This window comes from Lipotes vexillifer, unplaced genomic scaffold (genome assembly GCF_000442215.2).
Source record: "Lipotes vexillifer unplaced genomic scaffold, Lipotes_vexillifer_v1.1 scaffold334, whole genome shotgun sequence".
In the NCBI taxonomy this organism is placed as follows: domain Eukaryota; kingdom Metazoa; phylum Chordata; class Mammalia; order Artiodactyla; family Lipotidae; genus Lipotes; species Lipotes vexillifer.
Genome location: NW_006799673.1, coordinates 132,509 through 157,565, shown reverse-complemented (window position 1 = coordinate 157,565; position 25,057 = coordinate 132,509). Strand labels below are relative to the sequence as shown.

The following is a 25,057-nucleotide window of genomic DNA, read 5'->3' as shown; positions in this document are numbered from 1 at the left end:
TCCTAATTGTCATTTATTTGAACACAGAAATCAGAAGTAATTTCTCTTAGACTTCCTGACATATCTTCATGGAGGCAGTATGCTGTTTACTCTGCTCCTCTGTTGTAGGAAAGTGAGGGGTAGCCTTCTTGGCCTCCTGGCCACTAGAGGATGACCTCTAACACTCTTGGCCACTTCAGCTACCATCTTTACTTCAGTTCATTGAGAGAAAAAGTTTTATTCTTTTGGAAACCTCAGATTCCAGGACTGAAAATTTGAAACAGAGAATTGTGCAGCCAGAGAGTTAGCTGAGGTTCTGTTCTCTCATCTTGCCATTATATATTTTTATCAGGTCTGATGATCGTTGTCAGATTAATTGGAGCAATTATCTATTTGCATTTAATGTTGGTATTGCTATTCGGGTTTAAATCTGTCTCATTTACTTGTCCTTGCTCCATGCTTTTTTTCCCCACATTCTTTTGGATTTTTTTTTTTTATTATTAATCCTCCAGTTTCCCACCTCTGTTAGCTTGGTGCTTATCATCCTTTACTCCAATTTACTACCTTACAATTATAATGCATATCCTTAGCTTGTCAAAGTATAATATAAATTTGTTAATTTGTGTTTTTCCTTTTCCTTGTCAAGGCAAAGACCTTAGAACATGTATACCCTGCCAAATACGTGCTGTTGTTGTCATTGCATTTAGTTCTATATTTATCTATAAACCTTATACATTATTGTTACATAATTCATCAGTATTCATTTGGATCTTTGTACATATTAGCTCTTTTCATGGTCTTTATTCTCCAGGTTTCCATCTAGGATCTTCTTTCTCTTGCCTGAAGAATATCCTTTTTTGTTTCCTTCAGTGTGGGTCTGCTTATAGGAAAATGTCTTTATTTGGATTTCACTTTTGGAAAGTATTTTTTTTATATATATAATTTTCAGTGCCCTGAATTTTCTTCTTTTAAGAGGTGAATTTTATTTATTTATTTATTTATGTGTTTATTTTTGGCTGTGTTGGGTCTTTGTTTCTGTGCGAGGGCTTTCTCTAGTTGCGGCAAGTGGGGGCCCCTCTTCATCGTGGTGCGCGGGCCTCTCACTCTCGCAGCCTCTCTTGTTGCGGAGCACAAGCTCCAGATGCGCAGGCTCAGTAGTTGTGGCTCACAGGCCCAGTTGCTCTGCGGCATGTGGGATCTTCCCAGACCAGGGCTCGAACCCCTGTCCCCTGCATTGGCAGGCAGACTCCCAACCACTGCGCCACCAGGGAAGCCCCTGGAAAGTATTTTTATTGTGTATAGATTTTTAGGTTGGAGATTCCTTTCTTTCAGCACCTCAAAGATACCATTCCCTTATTACAGCTTCCATTGCTTCTCTTGAAGTATTTATAGTGCGTAAATCTCATGAAGCCTTTAATCAGTTCTGGAAAATTTTCAGGCATGATCAGGCATTATCTGTTCAAATATCGCATCTGTCCCATTCTAGGACTCTACATATATGATTAGCCTTTTCAATACATTTCCCTATGTCTTGTTTATTATCTGCATTTTCCACATTTTTCTCTCTCTTGGCTTCATTTGGGATGTTTTCTGACCTATTTTTCTAGCATACTGAATTTCTCTTCCAAGTCTCCATGGTGGTAAACTCATCCATTAAGTTATTAATTTCAGTAACTGTATTTCTAAGCTTCAGAATTCCTATATAGTTCATTTTTATAATTTTAATTTTCTGCCAAGGTTTTCAATCTTGCCTTTCCTTGCGCATACTCAGCATAGTTATTTTAAAATCTGTGTCTGATAACTCTCTTATTTTGACCCCTTGTAGTTTTGTCTGTAGTTTGCTTCTTGTTTTCTGATCATGTTGTCTTTAAGTCTTTTTTTTGTTTTAAACATCTTTATTGAAGTATAGTTGCTTTACAATATTGTGTTAGTTTCTGCTGTATAACAAAGTGATAGTTTCTGCTGTATAACAAAGTGAATCAATTATATGTATACATATATCCCCATATCCCCTCCCTCTTGTGTCTCCCTCCCACCCTCCCTATCCCACCCCTCTAGATGGTCACAAAGCACCAAGCTGATCTCCCTGTGCTATGCAACTGCTTCCCACTAGCTAGCTATTTTACATTTGGTAGTGTATATATGTCAGTGCTACTCTCTCACTTCGTCCCAGCTTACCCTTACCCTTCCCCCTCCCCGTGTCCTCAAGTCCATTCTCTACGTCTGCGTCTTTATTCCTGTCCTGCCCCTAGGTTCTTCAGAACCTTTTTTTTTTTTTTTTTTTTTTAGATTTTGTATATATGTGTTAGCATACGGTATTTGTTTTTCTCCTTCTGACTTACTTCACTCTGTATGACAGACTCCAGGTCCATCCACCTCACTACAAATAACTCAGTTTTGTTTCTCTTTATGGCTGAGTAATATTCCATTGTATGTATGTGCCGCATCTTCTTTATCCATTGATCTGTCGATGGACACTTAGGTTGCTTCCATGTCCTGGCTCTTGTAAGTAGTGCTACAGTGAACATTGTGGTACATGACTCTTTTTGGTTTTTAATACATTTTATTTATTTATGGCTGTGTTGGGTCTTCATTGCTGTGTGTGGGCTTTCTCTGGGTGCTGGAAGCGGGGGCTACTCGTCATTGCGGTATGCAGGTTTCTCATTGTGGTGGCTTCTCTTGTGGAGCACGGAGTCTAGACACGCGGGCTTCATTAGTTGTGGCACACAGGCTCAGTAGTTGTGGCTCACGGGCTCTAGAGTGCAGGCTCAGTAGTTGGGGCACACAGGCTTAGTTGCTCTGTGGCATGTGGGGTCTTCCCAGACCAGGGCTTGAACCCGTGTCCACTGCATTGGCAGGCAGATTCTTAACCCTGCTGTCAGGGAAGCCCAACATGACTCTTTTTGAATTATGGTTTTCTCAGGGTATATGCCCAGTAGTGGGATTGCTGGGTTGTATGGTAGTTCTAGTTTTAGTTTTGTAAGGAACCTCCATACTGTTCTCCTGAGTGGCTGTATCAATTTACATACCCACCAACAGTGGAAGAGGGTTCCTTTTCCACACCCTCTGCAGCATTTACTGTTTGTAGATTTTTTGATGATAGCCATTCTGACTGGTGTGAGATGATACCTCATTGTAGTTCTGATTTGTATTTTGCTAATGATTAGTGATGTTGAGCATCCTTTCATGTGTTTGTTGGCAATCTGTATATCTTCTTTGGAGAAATGTCTGTATAGGTCTTCTGCCCATTTTTGGGTTGGGTTGTTTGTATTTTTGATACTGAGCTGCATGAGCTGCTTATATATTTTGGAGATTAATCCTTTGTCCATTGCTTCATTTACAAATATCTTCTCCCATTCTGAGGGTTGTCTTTTTGTCTTGTTTATGGTTTTCTTTGCTGTGTGAAAGCTTTTAAGTTTCATTAGGTCCCATTTGTTTATTTTTGCTTTTATTTCCATGTCTCTAGGAGGTGGGTCAAAAAGGATCTTGCTGTGATTTATGTCATACAGTGTTCTGCCTATGTTTTCCTCTAAGAGTTTTATAGTGTCTGGCCTTACATTTAGGTCTTTAATCCATTTTGAGTTTATTTTTGTGTATGGTGTTAGGGATTGTTGTAATTTCATTCTTTTACATGTAGCTGTCCAGTTTTCCCAGCACCACTTATTGAAGAGGCTGTCTTTTCTTCACTGTATATTCTTGCCTCCTTTATCAAAGATAAGGTGACCATATGTGCGTGGTTTTTGTCTCTGGGCTTTCTGTCCTGTTCCATTGATCTATATTTCTGTTTTTGTGCCAGTACCATACTGTCTTGATTACTGTAGCTTTGTAGTATAGTCTGAAGTCAGGGAGCCTGATTCCTCCTGCTCCGTTTTTTGTTCGCAAGATTGCTTTGGCTATTCGGGGTCTTTTGTGTTTCCATACAAATTGTGAAATTTTTTGTTCTAGTTCTGTGAAAAATGCCAGTGGTAGTTTGATAGGGATTGCATTGAATCTGTAGATTGCTTTGGGTGGTATAGTCATTTTCACAATGTTGATTCTTCCAATCCAAGAACATGGTATATCTCTCCATCTGTTTATATTGTCTTTAATTTCTTTCATCAGTGTCTTTGTTCTTTGCATACAGGTCTTTTGTCTCCTTAGGTAGTTTTATCCCTAGGTATTTTATTCTTTTTGTTGCAGTGGTAAATGGGAGTGTTTCCTTAATTTCTCTTTCAGATTTTTCATTGTCATTGTATACAAATGCAAGAGATTTCTGTTCATTAATATTGTATCCTGCTACTTTAACAAATTCATTGACTAGCTCTAGTAGTTTTCTGGTAGCATCTTTAGGATTCTCTATGTGTAGTATCATGTCATCTGCACAGTATCATGTCATCTGCAAACACTGACAGTTATACTTCTTTTCCAATTTGGATCCCTTTTATTTCTTTTTCTTCTCTGATTGCTGTGGCTAAAACTTCCAAAAGTATGTTGAATAATAGTGGTGAGAGTGGGTAACCTTGTCTTGCTCTTAATCTTAGAGGAAATGGTTTCAGTTTTTCACCATTGAGAACGATGTTGGCTGTGGATTTGTCATATATGGCCTTTATTATGTTGAGGCAGGTTCCCTCTGAGCCTGCTTTCTGGAGAGTTTTTATCATGCATGGGTGTTGAATTTTGTCAAAAGCTTTTTCTACATCTATTGAGATGATCATATGGTTTTTCTCCTTCAATTTGTTAATATGGTGTATCACATTGATTGATTTGGGTGTATTGAAGAATCCTTGCATTCCTACGATAAACCACACTTTATCCTGGCGTATGATCCTTTTAATGTGCTGTTGGAGTCTGTTTGCTAGTATTTTAAAGAAGATGTTGGGGATAGGAGTTAATTAATTAATTAATTTTTGTTGTGTTGGGTCTTTGTTCCTGTGCGAGGGCTTTCTCTAGTTGTGGCAAGTGGGGGCCTCTCTTCATCATGGTGTGTGGGCCTCTCACTATCACGGCCTCTCTTGTTGCAGAGCACAGGCTCCAGACGCGCAGGACCAGTAGTTGTGGCTCTCGGGCCTAGTTGCTCAGTGGCATGTGGGATCTTCCCAGATCAGGGCTTGAACCTGTGTCCCCTGCATTAGCAGGCAGATTCTCAACCACTGCGCCACCAGGGAAGCCCTGTTTGCTAGTATTTTGTTGAGGGTTTTTGCATCTGTGTTCATCAGTAATTGGCCTGTAGCTTTGTTTTTTGTGACATCTTTGTTTGGTTCTGGTATCAGGGTGATGGTGGCCTCATAGAATGAGTTTGGAAGTGTTCCTTCCTCTGCTGTATTTTTTATTTCTTTATTTTTATTTTTTGCGGTACATGGACCTCTCACTGTTGTGGCCTCTTCTGTTGCTGAGCACAGGCTCCGGACGCGCACACTCAGCGGCCATGGCTCACGGGCCTAGCCGCTCTGCGGCATGTGGGATCTTCCTGGACCGGCGCACAAACCCGTGTTCCCTGCATCGGCAGGCGGACTCTCAACCACTGCGCCACCAGGGAAGCGCCCTCTGCTGTAGTTTTGAAGAGCTTGAGAAGGCTATGTGTTAGCTCTTCTCTAAATGTTTGATAGAATTCACCTGTGGAGCCATCAGGTCCTGCGCTATTGTTTGTTGGAAGATTTTTTTTTTTTTTTTTTTTTTTTTTTTTTTTTTTTTTTTTTTTTTTTTTTGTTTTTCCTTGCGTTATGCGGGCCTCTCACTGTTGTGGCCTCTCCCATTTGCGGAGCACAGGCTCCGGACGCGCAGGCTCAGTGGCCATGGCTCACGGGCCCAGCCGCTCCGCGGCACGTGGGATCTTCCCGAAACGGGGCACGAACCCGCGTCTCCTGCATCGGCAGGCGGACTCTCAAGCACTGCGCCACCAGGGAAGCCCCTGTTGGAAGATTTTTAATCATAGTTTCAATTTCAGTGCTCGTGATTGGTCTGTTTATATTTTCTATTTCTTCCTGGTTCAGTCTCGGAAAGATTTGATTTTCTAAGAATTTGTCCATTTCTTCCAGGTTGTCCGTTTTATTGGCATATAGTTGCTTGTCGTAATCTCTCATGATCCTTTGTATTTCTGCAGTGTCAGTTACTTCTCATTTTTCGTTTCTAATTCTGCTGATTTGAGTCTTCTCCCTTTCTTTCTTGATGAGTCTGGCTAATGGTTTATCAATTTTGTTTATCTTCGCAAAGAACCAGCTTTTAGTTTTATTGATCTTTGGTCTTGTTTCCTTTGTTTCTTTTCCTTTGTTTCTGATCTGCATGATTTCTTTATGCTAACTTTGTGTTTTTTCGGTTCTTCTTTCTCTAATTGCTTTTTTTGTTTTTTTTTTTAGTAAAAGGCGAAAGATTTATTCTATCTGAAGAGAAACCAGAGTATTCTAATTGCTTTAGTGTAAGGTTAGGTTGTTTATTTGAGATGTTTCTTGAGGTAGGATTGTATTGCTATAAACTTCCCTCTTAGAACTGCTTTTGCTTCATCCCATAGATTTTCAGTCATCATGTTTTCATTGTCATTTGTCTCTAGGTATTTTTTGGTTTCCTTTTTGATTTCTTCAGTGATCTCTTGGTTATTTAATAACGTATTGTTTAGCCTCCATGTGTTTGTGTTTTTTACAGTTGTTTTTCCTGTAATTGATATCTCATTTCATAGTGTTGTGGTTGCAAGAGATACTTGATACGATTTCAGTTTACTGAAATTTACCAAGGCTTGATTTGTGACCCAAGATATTATCTCTTGTGGAGAATGTTCCATGAGCACTTGAGAAGAAGTTGTAGTCTGTTGGTTTTGGATGGAATGTCCTATAAATGTCATTTAAGTCCAGCTTGTTTAATTTGTCATTTTAGGCTTGTGTTTCCTTATTTATTTTCATTTTGGATGATCTGTTCACTGGTGAAAGTGGGGTGTTAAAGTTCCCTACTATTACTGTGTTACTCTCAATTTCCCCTTTTATGGCTGTTAGCATTTGCCTTATGTGTTGAGGTGCTCCTATTTTGGGTGCATAAATATTTCAATTGTTATATCTTCTTCTTGGATTGATCCCTTGATCATTATGTAGTATCCTTCTTTGTCTCTTGTAATAGTCTTTATTTTAAAGTCTATTTTGTCTGATAAGAGAATTGCTAATCCAGCTTTCTTTTGATTTCCATTTGCGTGGAATATCTTTTTCCATCCCGTCACTTTCAGTCTGTTTGTGTCCCTAGGTCTGAAGTGGGTCTCTTGTAGATAGCATATATATGGGTCTTATTTTTGTATCCATTCAGCCAGTCTGTGTCTTTTGTTTGGAGCATTTAATCCACTGACATTTAAGGTAATTATTGATATGTATGTTCCTGTTACCATTTTCTTAATTGTTTAGGGTTTGTTTATGTAGGTCTTTTCCTTCTCTTGTGTTTCCTGCCTAGAGAAGTTCCTTTAGCATTTGTTGTAAAGCTGGTTTGGTGGTGTTGAATTCTCTTAGCTTTTGCTTGTCTGTAAAGGTTTTAGTTTCTTCGTCAAATCTGAATGAGATCCTTCCTGGGTAGAGATCCTTGCTGGGTAGTCTTGTTTGCAGGTGTTTCCCTTTCATCACTTTAACTATGTCCTGCCACTCCTTTCTGGCTTGCAGAGTTTCTGCTGAAAGATCAGCGGTTAACCTTATGGGGATTCCCTTGTATGTTATTTGTTGCTTTTCCCTTGCTGCTTTTAATATTTTTTCTTTGTATTTAATATTTGTTAGTTTGATTAATATGTGTCTTTGTGTGTTTCTCCTTGGATATATCCTGTATGGGACTCTGTGCTTCCTGGCCTTGACTATTTCCTTTCCCATGTTGGGGAAGTTTTCAACTATAATCTCTTCACATATTTTCTCAGACCCTTTCTTCTTCTCTTCTTCTGGGACCCCTATAATTCGAATGTTTTTGCGTTTAATGTTGTCCCAGAGGTCTCTGAGACTGTCCTCAATTCTTTTCATTCTTTTTTCTTTATTCTGCTCTGCAGTAATTATTTCCACTATTTTATCTTCCATGTCACTTATCCATTTTTCTGCCTCAGTTATTCTGCTATTGATTCCTTCTAGAGAATTTTTAAATTCATTTATTGTGTGGTCCATCATCGTTTGTTTGCTGTTTAGTTCTTCTGGGTCCTTGTTAAACGTTTCTTGTATTTTCTCCATTCTATTTCCAAGATTTTGGATCATGTTTACTATCATTATTCTGAATTCTTTTTCAGGTAGACTGCCTATTTCCTCTTCATTTGTTTGGACTGGTGGTTTTTACCTTGTTCCTCCATCTGCTATATATTTCTCTGTCCTCTCACTTTGTTTAACTTACTGTGTTTGTGGTCTCCTTCTCACAGGCTGCAGCTTCTTAGTTCCCATTGTTTTTGGTGTCTGCCCCCAGTCGGTGAGGTTGGTTCAGTGGGTTGTGTAGGCTTCCTGGTGGAGGGGACTAGTGCCTGTGTTCTGGTGGGTGGGGCTGGATCTTGTCTCTCTGGTGGGCAGTGCCATGTGTTGGTGGGTTTTGGGGTGTATGTGAACTTAGTATGATTTTAGGCAGCCTCTCTGCTAATGGGTTAGGTTGTGTTCCTATCTTACTCCTTGTTTGGCATGGGGCATCCAGCACTGGAGCTTTCCTGGCCATTGGGTGGAGCTGGGTCTTAACGTTGAGGAGGAGATCTCTGGGATAGGTCTCGCCAATTGATATTATGGGGTGTCGGGAGGTCTCTGGTGGTCAAATGTCCTGAACTCGGCTCTCCCACCTCAGAGGCACAGGCCTGACACCTGGCCGGAGACCAGGACCCTGTCAGCCACATGGCTCAGAAGAAAAGGGGGAAAACAAAGAAAGAAAATAAAAATTAAAAATTAAAAAAAAAATATTAACATAAAAAAATAATTAAAAACGAAGAGAGCAACCAAACCAGTAAACAAATCCACCTATGATAACAAGAGCTCAAAACTAAACTAAGGTAAACATGAGAAACAAATCAGTCGCAGACAGCAAACCCCAAGTCTACAGTTGCTTCTAAAGTCCACTGCCTCAATGTTGGGATGATTTGTTGTCTATTCAGGTATTCCACAGATGCAGGGTATATCAGGTTGATTGTGGGGATTTAATCCTCTGCTCCTGAGGCTGCATGGAGAAATTTCCCTTTCTCTTTGTTCGCACAGCTCCTGCTGTTCACCTTTTGTTTTGGCCCCCCTTGTGCGTGTACATCGCCTTCAGGCATCTTTTGGGAAGTCTGAGGTCTTCTGCCAAGGTTCAGTACGTGTTCTGTGGAAGTTGTTCCACTTGTGAAGTATTTTTGATGTATTTGTGGGTAGGAAGGTGATCTCCATGTCTTAGTCCTCTGCCATGTTGAAGGTCCCCTCTTCTGAACTGTGCCCTGAAGAGCAAGCATATCTTCTACACCTGGTTATCAGAGGCCTTGCCATTCCATTGTAGGCATTGAAAAAATGGCTTTCCCTGGAGACTTTACAGAAGCTAGACAGACCCCTGGTTCGGGTGTACCACAGACACGCGGACACCCAGGTCACCGAGGCCACAAGCACCGCCCAGGGTACTGACAAGCTGCAGGGCCACATTTAGCACAGGGAAAGAACCTGGAGAAGCTGCTCTTTGCATGCAAGCAACTCACGTGGAGCCTCAAGTACAAGAAGACCAGGCCTCACATGCCCGTCTTTAAGTCTTTTATGACTGGTTATTTTTGATGATAGATATTATATGTGAAAAATTAGAGAGGTAATTCGAAGCCTTGGATGCTGTTGCTCTACAGAGAAGATGTACCTTTGCCCCTGTCAGGTGCTTGGGCAGTAGCAATCCAGGATCACTGAATCCAGAAAGGCATTGAGATGATGTAAAGATTGGCTTCATTCCGTCAGGGCAGTTTGTGCTTTGTCCTTCAGGGTCCCAACCTAAAGTGTTGGAGCCTAATAAAGGCCTCCCTTGGTGGACCCCGAGTTCCAATTTTTATCTTCTTAGCCCTAGCTTCTTAACCTCTTATCTTCCTCTTTTGTAATTGAAAGAAAACCCAAAGGGAAAAAAAAGGCCCCACTCTCTGGGGTTCCCTTACTCTTCCTGATCTTAGCTCTGTAATTGTACATTTTTGTCTACCTTTTCTAATTCTTAGCCAGAGGATTGATCCAAATTACCTAGTCTATCATTATTGGGATGGTTCCTTTATATAGTTCTGTTGGACATGGAACACCTTTGTGTATTTCTTTTTTATTTATTTATTTGAATTTTATTTTTTTTATACAGCAGGTTCTTATTAGTCATCCATTTTGCACACATCAGTGTATACATATCAATCCCAGTCTCCCAATTCATCCCACCACCACCTCCACCCAACCCCACCACTTTCCCTCCTTGATGTCCATACGTTTGTTCTCTACATCTGTGTCTCAGTTTCTGCCCTGCAAACTGGTTCATCTGTACCATTTTTCTAGGTTCCACAGATATGCGTTAATATGCGATACTTGTTTTTCTCTTTCTGACTGACTTCACTCTGTATGACAGTCTCTAGATTCATCCACGTCCCTACAAATGACCCAGTTTCGTTCCTTTTTATGGCTGAGTAATATTCCATTGTATATGTGTACCACATCTTCTTCATCCATTCGTCTGTCGATGGGCATTTAGGTTGCTTCCATGACCTGGCTATTGTGAATGGTGCTGCAGTGAACATTGGGATGCAGGTGTCTTTTTGAATTATGGTTTTCTCAGGGTATATGCCCAGTCGAGGGATTGGTGGGTCATATGGTAATTCTATTTTAGGTTTTTAAGGAACCTCCATACTGTTCTCCATAGTGGCTGTACCAATTTACATTCCCACCAACAGTGCAAGAGGGTTCCCTTTTCTCCACACCCTCTCCAGCATTTCTTGGTTGTAGATTTTCTGATGATGCCCATTCGAACTGGTGTGAGGTGATACCTCCTTGTAGTTTTGATTTGCATTTCTCTAATAATTAGTGATGTTGAGCAAGCAGCTTTTCGTGTGCTTCTTGGCCATCTGTATGTTTTCTTCTGAGAAATGTCTATTTATGTCTTCTGCCCATTTTTGCATTGGGTTGTTTGTTTTTCTAATATTGAGCTGCATGAGCTGTTTATATATTTCAGAGATTAATCCTTTGTCCGTTGATTCGTTTGCAAATATTTTTTCCCATTCTGAGGGTTGTCTTTTAGTCTTGTTTATGGTTCTCTTTGCTGTGCAAAGGCTTTTAAGTTTCATTAGGTCCCATGTGTTTATTTTTGTTTTTATTTCCATTACTCTTAACAGGTGGATCAAAAAAGATCTTGCTGTGATTTATGTCAAAGAGTGTTCTTCCTGTGTTTTCCTCTAAGAGGTTTATAGTATCCAGTCTTACATTTAGGCCTCTAATCCATTCTGAGTTTATTTTTGTGTATGGTGTTAGTGAGTGTTCTAATTTCATTCTTTTACATGTAGCTGTCCAGTTTTCCCAGCACCACTTATTGAAGAGACTGTCTTTTCTCCATTATATATCCTTGCCTCCTTTGTCATAGATTAGTTGACCATAGGTGCGTGGGTTTATCTCTGGGTTTTCTCTCCTGTTCCACTGATCTGTATTTCTGTTTTTGTGCCAGTACCATATTGTCTTGATTACTGTAGCTTTGTAGTATAGTCTGAAGTCAGGGAGTCTGATTCCTCCAGCTCCGTTTTTTTTCCTCAAGACTGATTTGGCTATTTGGGGTTCTTCTGTGTCTCCATACAAATTTTAAGATTTTTTGTTCTAGTTCTGTAAAAAATGCCATTGGTAATTTGATAGGGATTGCAATGAATCTGTAGATTGCTTTGGGTAGTATAGTCATTTTCACATTATTGATTCTTCCAATCCAAGAACATGGTATATCTCTCCATCTGTTGGTATCATCTTTAATTTCTTTCATCAGTGTCTTATAGTTTTCTGCATACAGGTCTTTTGTTTCCCTAGGTAGGTTTATTCCTAGGTATTTTATTCTTTTTATTGCAATGGTAAATGGGAGCGTTTCCTTAATTTCTCTTTCAGATTTTTCATCATTAGTGTATAGGAATGCAGGAGATTTCTGTGCATTATTTTGTATCCTGCAATTTTGTATTTCATTGTATCCTCCAAATTCATTGATTAGCTCTAGTAGTTTTCTGGTGGCATTTCTAGGATTCTCTATGCATTCTCTATGCATCTCTGTCTGCACACAGTGACAGTTTTACTTCTTCTTATCCAATTTGTATTCCTTTTATTTCTTTTGCTTCTCTGATTGCCCAGGCTAGGACTTCCGAAATATGTTGAATAATAGTGGTGAAAGTGGACATCCTTATCTTGTTCCTGATCTTAGAGGAAATCCTTGCAGTTTTCCAGCATTGAGAATGATGTTTGCTGTGGGTTTGTTGTGTATGGCCTTTATTATGTTGAGGTAGGTTCCCTCTATGGCCACTTTCCAGAGAGTTTTTATCATAAATGCGTGTTGAATTTTGTCAAAAGCTTTTTCTGCGTCTATTGAGATGATCATATGGTTTATCTTCTTCAATTTCTTAACATGGTGCATCACGTTAATTGATTTACATATATTGAAGAATCCTTGCATTCCTGGGATAAATCCCACTTGATTGTGGTATGTGTTCCTTTTAATGTGTCGCTGAATTCTGTTTGTTAGTATTTTTTGAGGATTTTTGCATCTATATTCATCAGTGATATTGGTCTGTAATTTTCTTGTTTTGTAGTATCTTTGTCTGGTTTTGGTGTCAGGGTGATGGTGGCCTCAGAATGAGTTTGGGAGTGTCCCTTCCTCTGCAATATTTTGGAAGAGTTTGAGAGGGATGGGTGTTAGCTCTTCTCTAAATGTTGGATAGACCTCACTTGTGAAGCCATCTGGTCCTGGACTTTTGTTTGTTGGAAGATTTTTAATCACAGTTTCAATTTCAGTGCTTGTGATTGGTCTGTTCATATTTTCTATTTCTTCCTGGTTCAGTCTTGGAAGGTTATACCTTTCTAAGAATTTGTCCATTTCTTCCAGGTTGTCCATTTTATTGGCATAGAGTTCCTTGTAGTAGTCTGTTAGGATGCTTTGTATTTCTGCGATGTCTGTTGTAACTTCTCCTTTTTCATTTCTAAGTTTATTGATTTGAGTCCTCTCCCTCTTTTTCTTGAGGAATCTGGCTAAAGGTTTATCAATTTTGTTTATCTTCTCAGAGAACCACCTTTTAGTTTTATTGATCTTTGCTATTGTTTTCTTTGTTTCTATTTCATTTATTTCTGCTCTGATCTTTATGATTTCTTCTGCTAACTTTGGGTTTTGTTTGTTCTTCTTTCTCTAGTTCCTTTAGGTGTAAGGTTAGATTGTTTATTTGACATTTTCCTTGTTTCTTGAGGTAGGCTGGTATAGCTATAAACTTCCCTCTTAGAACTGCTTTTGCTGCATCCCATAGCTTTTGCATCATCGTGTTTTCGTTGTCATTTGTCTCTAGGTAGTTTTTGATTTCGTCTTTGCTTTCTTCAGTGATCTCTTGGTTATTTAGTAATGCATTGTTTAGCCTCCATATGTTTGTGTTTTTTATGTTTTTTTCCCTGTAATTGATTTCTAATCTCATAGCGTTGTGGTCAGAAAAGATGCTTGATATGATTTCAGTTTTCTTAAATTTACTGAGGTTTGATTTGTGACCCAAAATGTGATCTCTGCTGGAGAATGTTCCGTGTGCACTTGAGAAGAAAGTGTAATCTGCTGTTTTTGGATGGAATGTCCTATAAATATCAGTTCTGTCTGGTCTGTTGTGTCATATAAAGCTCGTGTTTCCATACTTATTTTCATTTTGGATGATCTGTCCATTGGCGTAAGTGAGGTGTTAAAGTCCCCCACTAATATTGTGTTACTGTCGATTTCCTCTTTTAAAGCTGCTAGCAGTTGCCTTATGTATTGGAGGTCCTCCTTTGTTGGGTGCATATATTTTTATAATTGTTATATCTTCTTCTTGGATTGATCCCTTGATCATTATTTAGTGTCCTTCCTTGTCTTTGTAACGTTCTTTATTTTAAAGCCTATTTTATCTGATATGAGTATTGCTACTCCAGATTTCTTTTGGTTTCCATTTGCATGGAATATCTTTTTCCATCCCCTCACTTTCTGTCTGAATGTTTCCCTAGGTCTGAAGTGGGTCTCTTGTAGACAGCATATATATGGGTCTTGTTTCTCTATCTATTCAGCAAGCCTGTGTCTTTTGGTTGGAGGATTTAATCCATTCACTTTTAAGGTAATTATCGATATGTATGTTCCTATGATCATTTTCTTAATTGTTTTGGGTTTGTTTTTGTAGGTCCTTTTCTTCTCTTGTGTTTCCCACTTAGAGAAGTTCCTTTAGCATTTGTTGTAGAGCTGGTTTGGTGGTGCTGAATTCTCTTAGCTTTTGCTTGTCTGTAAAGCTTTTCATTTCTTCATCAAATCTGAATGAGATCCTTGCCAGGTAGAGTAATCTTGCTTGTAGGTTCTTGCCTTTTATCACTTTAAGTGTATCATGCCACTCCCTTCTGGCTTGTAGAGTTTCTGCTGAGAAGTCAGCTGTTTATCTTATGGGAATTCCCTTGTTTGTTATTTGTCATTTTTCCCTTGCTTCTTTCAGTAATTTTTCTTTGTGTTTAATTTTTGCCAATTTGATTACTTATGTGTCTCAGCCTGTTTCTGCTTGGGTTTATCCTGTATTGGACTCTCTGCACTTCCTGGACTTGGTGGCTATTTCCTTTCCCATGTTAGGGAAGTTTTTGACTATAATCCCTTCAGATATTTTCTCGGGTCCCTTCTCTCTCTCTTCTCCTTCTGGCACCCCTATAATGCACATGTTGTTGCGTTTATTGTTGTCCCAGAGGTCTCTTAGCCTGTCTTCGTTACTTTTCATCGTATTTTTTCTTTATTCTCTTGTGCAGCGCTGAATTCCACCATTCTGTCCTCCTGGTCACTTATCCGTTCTTCTGCCTCAGTTATTCTGCTATTGATTCCTTCTAGTGTATTTTTCATTTCACTTATTGTGTTGTGCATCTGTGTTTATATGTTCTTTAATTCTTCTAGATGTTTGTTAAACATTTCTCGCATCTTCTTGATATTTGCCTCCATTCTTTTTCCGAGGTCCTGGATCATCTTCACTATCATTATTCTGAATTCTTTTTCTGGAAGGTTGCCTATCTCCGCTTCATTTAGGTCCTGTATCATCTTCACTGTCATTATTCTGAATTCTTTTTCTGGAAGGTTGCCTATCTCCACTTCATTTAGTTGTTTTTCTGGGGTTTTATCTTATTCCTTCATCTGGTACATAGCCCTCTGCCTTTTCATCTTGTCTATCTTTCTGTGAATGTGGGTGTTGTTCCACAGGATGTAAGATCGTAGTTCTTCTTGCTTCTGCTGGCTGCCCCCTGAGGGGTGAGGTTATCTCTTTGTGTTTGTTAAGTTTACAATATACTGTCCTATTTGGGCCTGATCTTTTTATTTTATTTTATTTTATTTTTTTAACAACTTCATTGTAGTATAATTGCTTTATAATGGTGTGTTAGTTTCTGCTTTATAACAAAGTGAATCAGTTATACATATACATATATTCCCATCTCTCTTCCCTCTTGCTTCTCCCTCCTTCCCACCCTCCCTATCCCACCCCTCTAGGTGGTCACAAACCACCTAGCTGATCTCCCTGTGCCATGTGGCTGCTTCCCACTAGCTATCCACCCTACATTTGGTAGTGTATATATGTCCATGCCACTCTCTCACTTTGTCACAGGTTACCCTTCCCCCTCTCCATAGCCTCAAGTCCATGCTCTAGTAGGTCTGTGTCTTTATTCCCATCCTACCCCTAGGCTCTTCATGACATTTTTTTCCCCTTAGATTCCATATATATGTGTTAGCATACGGTATTTGTTTTTCTCCTTCTGACTTACTTCACTCTGTATGACAGACTCCAGGTCCATCCACCTCACTACAAATAAGTAAATTTCGTTTCTTTTTATGGCTAAGTAATATTCCATTGTATATATGTGCCACATCTTCTTTATCCATTCATCTGTTGATGGACACTTAGGTTGCTTCCATGTCCTGACTATTGTAAATAGAGCTGCAATGAATATTTTGTTACATGACTCTTTTTGAATTATGGTTTTCTCAGGGTATATGTCCAGTAGTGGGATTGCTGGGTTGTATTGTAGTTCTGTTTTTAGGTGTTTTTTTTTTTGGCAGTACGCGGGCCTCTCACCATTGTGGCCTCTCCCATCGCGGAGCACAGGCTCTGGACGCCTAGGCCCAGCGGCCATGGCCCACGGGTCCAGCCGCTCCGCGGCATGTCAGACCCTCCCGTACTGGGGCACGAACCCGTGTCCCGTGCGTCGGCAGGTGGACTCTCAACCACTGCGCCACTAGGGAAGCCCTATTTTCAGTTTTTTAAGGAGCCTCCATACTGTTCTCCATAGTGGCTATATCAGTTTACATTCCCACCAACAGTGCAAGAGTGTTCCCTTTTCTCCACACCCTCTCCAGCATTTATTGTTTCTAGATTTTTTGATGATGGCCATTCTGACCGGTGTGAGATGATATCTCATTGTAGTTTTGATTTGCATTTCTCTAATGATTAACGATGTTGAGCATTCTTTCATGTGTTTGTTGTCAATCTGTATATCTTCTTTGGAGAAACGTCTATATAGGTTTTCTGCCCATTTTTGGATTGGGTTGTTTGTTTTCTTGTTACTGAGCTGCATGAGCTGCTTGTAAATTTTGGGGATTAATCCTTTGTCACTTGCTTCATTTGCAAATATTTTCTCCCATTCTGAGGGTTGCCTTTTGGTCTTGTTTATGGTTTCCTTTGCTGTGTGAAAGCTTTTAAGTTTCATTAGGTCCTATTTGTTTATTTTTGTTTTTATTTCCATTTCTCTAGGAGGTGGGTCAAAAAGGATCTTGCTGCGATATATGTCATAAAGTGTTCTGCCTATGTTTTCCTCTAAGAGTCTGATAGTGTCTAGCCTTACATTTAGGTCTTTAATCCATTTTGAGTTTATTTTTGTGTATGGTGTTAGGGAGTGTTCTAATTTCATACTTTTACATGTACCTATCCAGTTTTCCCAGCACCACTTATTGAAGAGGCTGTCTTTTCTCCATTGTATATTCTTGCCTCCTTTATCAAAGATAAGGTGACTATATGTGTGTGGTTTTATCTCTGTGCTTTCTATCCTGTTCCATTGATCCATATTTCTGTTTTTGTTGGGCCTGATCTTAACTTCATTTATTATTAGCTTTCATTTTGGTTTCATTTCATTTTGGAGGACTGTTTTTATGTTTATGACCCTCATTCATCATTAGATAATAAATGTATACATTGTTTATAAACTTTTTTTATTCTTTTTAATGTGTATGTTTTTTGGGGCTCTTTTTAGTTTATTTCCTGAAGGAGGTACCGTAGTCCAAGTTAAAAGCAGACCCCAAATGGTTACATTATACAAGCTGTGAGTTTTTTAAATTTGTGATAGGGGACAGAAGGAAAATTCTACTCATTGCAAGGAAATCCTCTCTTAAGCTTCAGTGAGCCAGAAGCACTTAAAACCCATGAACCTTCAGCTGATCGTCCTTACCCAGTCTAGTCTCTATGAGGAACTGGCATATATTTTTGATGTTCTTGCGGTGGTCACCCTGTAGCTGAATTACTTCTCCATATTCTGAATGCTCAATTACAGTACCATTGCAGGCAAATTTCTTCTTAAACGCTTTCGCTAGTTTCTTTTTATTGTAATCATCAGTGATCCCTTGGACAGTAGTAAGGGTCTTCCTGCCGTTTTTCTGTTGAATTCTTATATGGATATAATCCTCAGTGCCAGCAGGAAGCGGATCATCACCCTTGGATCAGCAAAGGGGTAGATAGTGTGGAGCTTCTGGATAGTGGACCTACGATACGATCCCTTTTCCTCGGTGGAAACAGCCTGCGGAAGGCGGTGGCTGGAGAAGGCGGATTGTGGGGGATGGAGTGTCGGGAAGCAAGGGGGCTCAACGGGGAGGCTGCTGAGTCCTTGGTGGCGGCTCAGGGACTGGCTATAGAGTATTTTTAAATCTTCTAAATAATACAGTATTAAGGATATTCTTAAAATTAAACTTGCTTATTTGTTTTTTAGGATAACTTTCCATTTGATCCTCCATTTGTTCGAGTGGTGTTACCTGTTCTCTCAGGAGGGTAAGTTTAAGTGATTGTTTTCTTCGATAGTCTACATCAGAATCATTTGGAGGGCTAGTTAAATGCTAGGACGCCTAGAATGCTGGGCTTTACCTCAAGGTTTCTGATTCAGTAGGACTGGGGTAGGGCCTAAGAATTTGCATGTGTTAGATGGTCTCAGGTGAAGCTGATGTTCTAGGCTGGGAACCATAATTGGAGAATCATTGGCATAAACCATTATGTTTACAGGTAGAGTTTTTAATGACCTCTGTTTGTACCTACTTCACCTTAAAAATTCGAAAGTTTTTCAAATGTAAGATGTGATTGAGGGTTTAGAGAAAGTTAGAGTGATTCCCACATGCCTATGATCCTAGGAATAATCACAGGAAATCTAATGGGCCTATTGAGCTGGTCATTGATCTTCTAAAGGTGATTGTCTCTGTTTGGTAGGATCAAATGATAATTGTCATCCATTTTTTAATTGAAGCTTATATTGCCTTTTGGCGATTAGAAGTCATATGAAGGATGGGGAAAAGATCAGAATTTGTACCTAGGTTAGTTGTGAAATGTTCTGTAGATCCTCAAAGTAAGAGCAGTTAAACTAATTTGAGAATTCTCATATGCTCAGCTAATCAGTTCCACTTTTGTGAGACATATGGTGATTAAAACCTAAAAATACCCGGTCCTCTGATCATCTCTATGGTTGATATAGTAATAGTTTCATTTAGATTAAAACAATCTGGGTGGCTATAAATGATTGAAGAAAATATTTGGAAACTTTTTGTAAATTCAGGATAAATATATAAAGATAGTTTTATAAGATCATTTTGAAATCTCATATAAACTTGACATAGATTTCTCACATTCTGTTGTGAAAAATCCCAAGAATTTAAAGAATTTATGATCTTAGTAGTTCACCACCTTGTTGTAGAGACAAACACATGAAATTATGAATAATGCCATTTTCAGTTTAAAAATCTGTTATATATCGAACAGTTTCTCTTCATTGATTCCTTTTACCAAATGGGGTTATTTTCCCATTATTCAGGTGAATAACTGGAATAATAAGCTGGTGACTTATCCAGATAAATCTTCTGACTTCTAATAAAGTATTTTTCCATTATACGAAAAGCCAGCAATGTAAAAGATTAAGAGTATTGAGTACTCAACTGACTGTCAAATGTTAAATATGGACTTAAGTTCTCTGAGGTTGAAGGAGAAGGGGATTGCTTGTGGCGATAGTGATCTGGGAAGACTTGGACAAGTAGGTGGGATCTCAGCTAGGCCAAGAAATATTGGGTGGGATTTGGTCAACTGACGGAGGTTGAAGGAAAATTGTCTGTAGGGGAAAAGCAAACACAGTCACACATTTGGGAAAGACCATGGTGTATTCAGAGTGTACCAGATCAGTTTGAGCTATAACACAAGAGGGGTAGAATTCATATAGAAGAATTATAAGAAATTGTATTGACAATATCTTATAATTATATAGGAGTATGGATTGGTGAGCAAACTATTTCCCATGGATATTGAATTTATCTTTCTGTACCTGGTTCAGGAACAGGGAAATAACAGTAAAGAGAATGTTTTAGAAAGATAAATATGGTGACAGTAGGAGAGACTACGGGACAAACTTATATTCACAAAACCTGGAAGAATGCGAGCCTTGTTAACTAGAGCTGAGGCCACTGTCTTAGGATGAAGTGATGAGAACCTAAATCGGTACAGTAGTAATGGGAATGGAAAGGTGAATGAAAGGTGAGTGCTGATTTGAGGCGGAATCAAAATGATTTTGGGGCAAAATCAAAATAACAATCTACTATTAAGTAAAGAGGAAGAATTACTGGCTGACACGGGAAGAACTAAAGAAGAGCTAAAAAGTGTGAAGCCTGATAGAACAGAGCTTGCAATCTTAGAATAAGGCTAAAGCTTGAACACTGTGACTCTGGATAGATTATTAAGCAATTTTTGTTCCAGATATTTTATATCCCATGTCTCCTAGCTACTCCCTTATTTGTTTCTTGTCATAGTCAAAAAAATTTTTTTAAACATATCAGCTTTATTGTGATACAATTCACATATGATAAAACTTACCTTTTAAAGTGTATAATTCAGTGGTTTAGTATACTCAGAATTGTGCAACCTTTACCACTAATTTCCATCACCTTCCAAAAGAAACTCTGTACCCATTAGCAATCACTTCTCATTCCTCCCTCCTACACCCCATCCACCAGCAACCACTAATCTCCTTTCTGTCTCTCTGGATTTGCCTGTTATGGACATTTCATTTAAATGGAACCAAACAAATTACAGCCTTTTGTGACTGGCTTCTTTCACTTAACAAAATTTGTGGGCTTCCCTGGTGGTGCAGTGGTTGAGAGTCTGCCTGCCAATGCAGGGGACATGAGTTCAAGCCCTGGTCCAGGAAGATCCCACCTGCTGTGGAGCAACTAAGCCCGTGTGCCGTAACTACTGAGCCTGCGTTCCACAACTACTGAAGCCCGTGTGCCTAGAGCTCATGCTCCGCAACAAGAGCAGCCACTGCAGTGAGAAGCCCTGTGCACTGCACGAAGCGTAGCCCCTGCTCGCTGCAACTAGAGAAAGCCTGCGCGTAGCAACAAAGACCCAGCGCAGCCAAAAATAAATAAAATAAATTTATATTTTAAAATATTTGTCAAGGTCCATCCACGTTGCAGCATATATCAGTACTTCATTCCATTTTATTTATGCATGGACATTTGTTTTTTCCACCTTTGGGCTATCATGAATAATGCTGTGAATATTCATGTACACGCTTCTGTGTGCACATGTTCATTTCTCTTTCGCATATACCTATGTGAGGAGGCACTAGGTCCTTTGGTAACTAACTTTTTGATGAAGTACCAGACTGCAAAGTGGTTATACCATTTACATTCCCACAAGCAATGTGTATATAACCAGTCTTCACTTCCTGTTCACTTTTCAGCCCCATGTAGTCTGGCATTGGCTGTTAGTGTTCCTCCCAAACTGGTATAGCTGATAGGGACTTTGGTATTGGACAGAAGTCCCTTTTCAGGCTCTGTCATATCTGATTATCAGATTTCTCAGTAACACTGAAACATTTTTCCCTTGGCTTCTGATTGCCTCTTCTCAGTCTCTTTTGCTGGAAACTCCTTGTTCCTTAACTTCTACCTATTGGAGTTCTTCAGAATTTAGTACTGGGTCCTTTTGGCTTTTCCCTTCATTCCTTTGCCTTTTTTAAAAAATTAAAATTTTAATTGAGTTGTGTATTTGTGCATAGTTGTAAGAAATAATAGAGATACCTTGTACCCTTTGCCTATTTTCCCCAGTGGTAACATTTCTGCAAGGGTGTAGTATAATATTACGAGGAGGCAGTGATACAGTATGAGACAATGATACAGAGATAGTGATACGATAAGTAGAGATTATTCAGATTTTCCTAGTTTTACTTATAACTCATGTGTGTGTATGTGTGTATTAAGTTCTATATTGAGTAGGTTTGTGTATCCACCACCACAGTCAAGGTACTGAACAGTTCCAACACCATGAGGATCCTTCTTGAGGCTCCTTTAAACCATACCCATTTTCCTGTAATGCCCCCTCTTCCCTTAATTCCTGGCAACCACTAATCTGTCCTGCATTCTTGGTATTTTGTCATTTCAAAAACAATTTACATAAATGGAATCATACATTTTTGGATTGCAAACTTTAGGGATTAGCTTTTTTTTTTTAACTCATAATTCCTTGGAGAGTCATCTAAGTGTCTGACTACTTTGTTCCTTTTTATTGCTAAGTAGTATTCCATGGTGCACCATGTACCACAGTCTGGTTAACCAGTAACCTGCTTTAGGACTTCTAGACTGATTTCAGTGTTTGGGTATTGCAAATAAAGCTGCTATGAATACTTGTGTACAGGTGTTTTTTGTGAATGTATTGTCCTTTTTCTGGGATACAAGTCCAGGAATGCAATTGCTGGGTCATATGGTCATTGCATATAGAGTTTTTAAAGAAACTACCAAACTGTTTTCCAGAGTGGCTTTACCATTTTACATTCCTACCAAGAATGTGTGAGTGACACACTTTCTCCACATCCTTGCCAGCATTTGGTGATGTCACTTGTTTTTATTATAGGCATTCTGTTAGGTGTGTAGTGATGTCTCATTGTGGTTTTAACCTGCTTTCCCTAATATTCCCCAGTGTTGAATATCTTTCATGTACTTATTTGACAGCTTTATATACTCTTCCAAGAGATATCTGTTCTTGTCTTTTGCCAATTTTCTAACTGGTTTGTATTTTGTTGAATTTTGAAAGTTTTAAAAATATATTCTACATAATAGTCCTTTGCTGGATATGTGGGGGGTTTTTTTGTTTGTTTTTTGTTTTTTTTTGCGGTATGTGGGCCTCTCACTGTTGTGGCCTCTCCCATTGTGGAGCACAGGCTATGGATGCACAGGCTCAGCGGCCATGGCTCACGGGCCTAGCTGCTCCGTGGCATGTGGCATCTTCCCGGACTGGGGCACAAACCCGTGTTCCCTGCATCAGCAGGCGGACTCTCAGCCCCTGCGCCACCAGGGAAGCCCTGGATGTGTGGTTTTTAAATATCTTCTAGTATGTAGATTCATTTCATCTTCTTAACAGAATCTTTTGTAGAACAAAATATTTTAGTTTTGATGAAGTCAAATTTATAGATGTTTCTCCTTTTATAGATTATGCTTCTGGTGTCAAATCTAAAAACTCTTTTCCTAGTCCTAGATCCCAAAGATTTTCTCCTACTTTTTTTCCTCAAGGTTTTACAGTTTACAGATAAGTCTGTGAATCATTCTGAATTAATTTTTGCATAAGGTATGAGGTGTAGGTCATAGATTTTTGCCTAATTTCCAGTTGCTCTAGCATGATTCGTTGAAAAAGCTCCCATGGCTTTTGAAATATTTCTATGTGCCAGTGACTCCCAGGTTCGTATCTCACATCCCTATGTCTTTTCTGCCTTCTTGACACCTCTACTTGAATGTCTCTTATACAGGCACCCTCAAACTCTTCAGGACAAAAACTTGAACCCATCTTCTTTTCAGTTTCCCTTCCCCAGTCTTGCTTATCTTAATTAATGAACCTAGAAGTCATTCTTTACATCATCTTTTCCTCATTTTCCTTTGATTCTCCCTTTTTTTTTTTTTTTTTTTTTTTTTGCGGTATGCGGGCCTCTCACTGTTGTGGCCTCTCCCGTTGCGGAGCATAGGCTCCGGACGCGCAGGCTCGGCGGCCATGGCTCACGGGCCCAGGTGCTCCGCGGTATGTGGGATCTTCCCGGACCGGGGCATGAACCCGTGTTCCCTGCATCGGCAGGTGGACTCTCAACCACTGCGCCACCGGGGAAGCCCCCTGATTCTCCCTTTTAAAGAGTTCTTAGATCCAATTACTTGTCTCCATTTTTGTTGCTACCACCATCAGTTCCCACTTGGATCACTTCAGGAGGATTCCTGATCAGACTTCTGCTTCTATTCCCTCATTCATAAAGCTTCTCTAGAGTGAGCTTTTACAAATTAGTTCTGATTACATTGCTCCCCTGCTTAAGCTCTTCGCATGTCTTCCCACTGCTCCTACAGGTTGATGTCCTTACCATATTCTACACGCCCTCTGTGATCTTGCCCTTGCTTTCCTCTTCAATCATCTTGTTACTACACTTTTCCTCTCTGAGCTAATGCCCCACTGGTTGTCTTTTAGCCCCTCGTACCGAGCAGACTCTTTCCTCATGACTTCCATATACATTTCCTCTGCCTGGAATGTTATTCCCACCCACACTTCAATTCCTGCAGGTCTCAGCCTGTGTGTCACTCTTAGATATGCTGCTCCTGACCACCAAATTTAAAATAAGCCTCCTGGTTTTTCCTTCTCACAGAACTCTGGGTCTCCATCCCCCACTTTATTTGTTTAACATCTGTAATCTTTACTGGATTGTAAACATCATGAAGGTAGGGTCATGTCAATTTTCTTCATTGTATGCTTTGTGTCTGGTTCAGTGCTTTAGCATACATACTATATATGCAGTAGATATTTTTGAATGAATGAAGGAGATAGGAAAATATAGTAAGTTAGCAAGATGTAGGCAATTTAGGGTAATATACAGTTCCCAGTCCACTGGTATTTTTATGAGCTATATTATTGAGCCATCGAAACTTGACCATCTTTCTTGCTTAGTCCAGGGTGTAGTGTAGTGAAAATCAGAAAGATTATTTGATGATAATACAATACATTGTGAGAGAGCTGTTTGTAGGCAACTGAAGATGCTTTATTGGTTGATACAGTAAGAAGTATTCTTTGTTTCCCAGTCATCCACAAAGAAAATACTTCTACTTCTAGATAACCATGGGTTGTTTCTGTCTGTATTGAGAGAACGTTATCTTAAGAAACTGGTTTTAAATGTCAGCATTTTCTTTATCCCTCTCTTAGGGCTCTGTTCTTAGAATCCCTGGCCCCTTTCCTTACCTCGAAAGGGGAGGATTATGATTGTTTTATGTGGGCTGATAAGCCTGCCTTTTTTTTTAAATGTCATTATCAAGAATTTGACTATAATATAAAAATTTTATTTCTCGTCTCTGTTTTTTGGATCATGTTATATGATTTAAGAATCATGTTATATGATTAATGTTACTTGTTGTCCCTTTAAGTACTGATTAATGGTATCTGTTGCCCCCTCAAAGCAATTAAGTGATCATCATAGACTGTGGGTGGGGAGGTTAGCTGGCAAACATTCTTGCAGGAACCTCCTAGTAAAACAAAAATTCTATAAATTGAATGCCTGAAGAGGCTGAGCTTAGGATACTGTTTGCTATACAACTTTGGCAACTGAAAATTTAAGTTGAAAATATTACTATGCCCATGTATATGGCATTTTATCTTTAGATGACTCTTAGATTATTATTTTTTTCCTAGTGTTCTTGCATTGTCTCAATA

The 25,057-nt window shown here is 39.3% G+C and overlaps 1 protein-coding gene and 1 pseudogene across 2 annotated transcripts in view; one reads left to right on the top strand and one right to left on the bottom strand.

Annotated features, from left to right (window-relative positions):
• The window catches only part of UBE2Q2 (ubiquitin conjugating enzyme E2 Q2), a 71,487-nt gene that overhangs the window by 35,784 nt on the left and 10,646 nt on the right, over window positions 1-25,057 (top strand). For both annotated transcript variants that reach the window (XM_007471841.1, XM_007471840.1), the window contains one exon: window positions 18,072-18,130. In XM_007471841.1, the coding sequence (XP_007471903.1) occupies window positions 18,072-18,130 (59 nt within the window). The remainder of the gene's footprint in view (window positions 1-18,071; window positions 18,131-25,057) is intronic.
• LOC103069533 (eukaryotic translation initiation factor 1 pseudogene) lies at window positions 17,503-17,882 on the bottom strand (annotated as a pseudogene).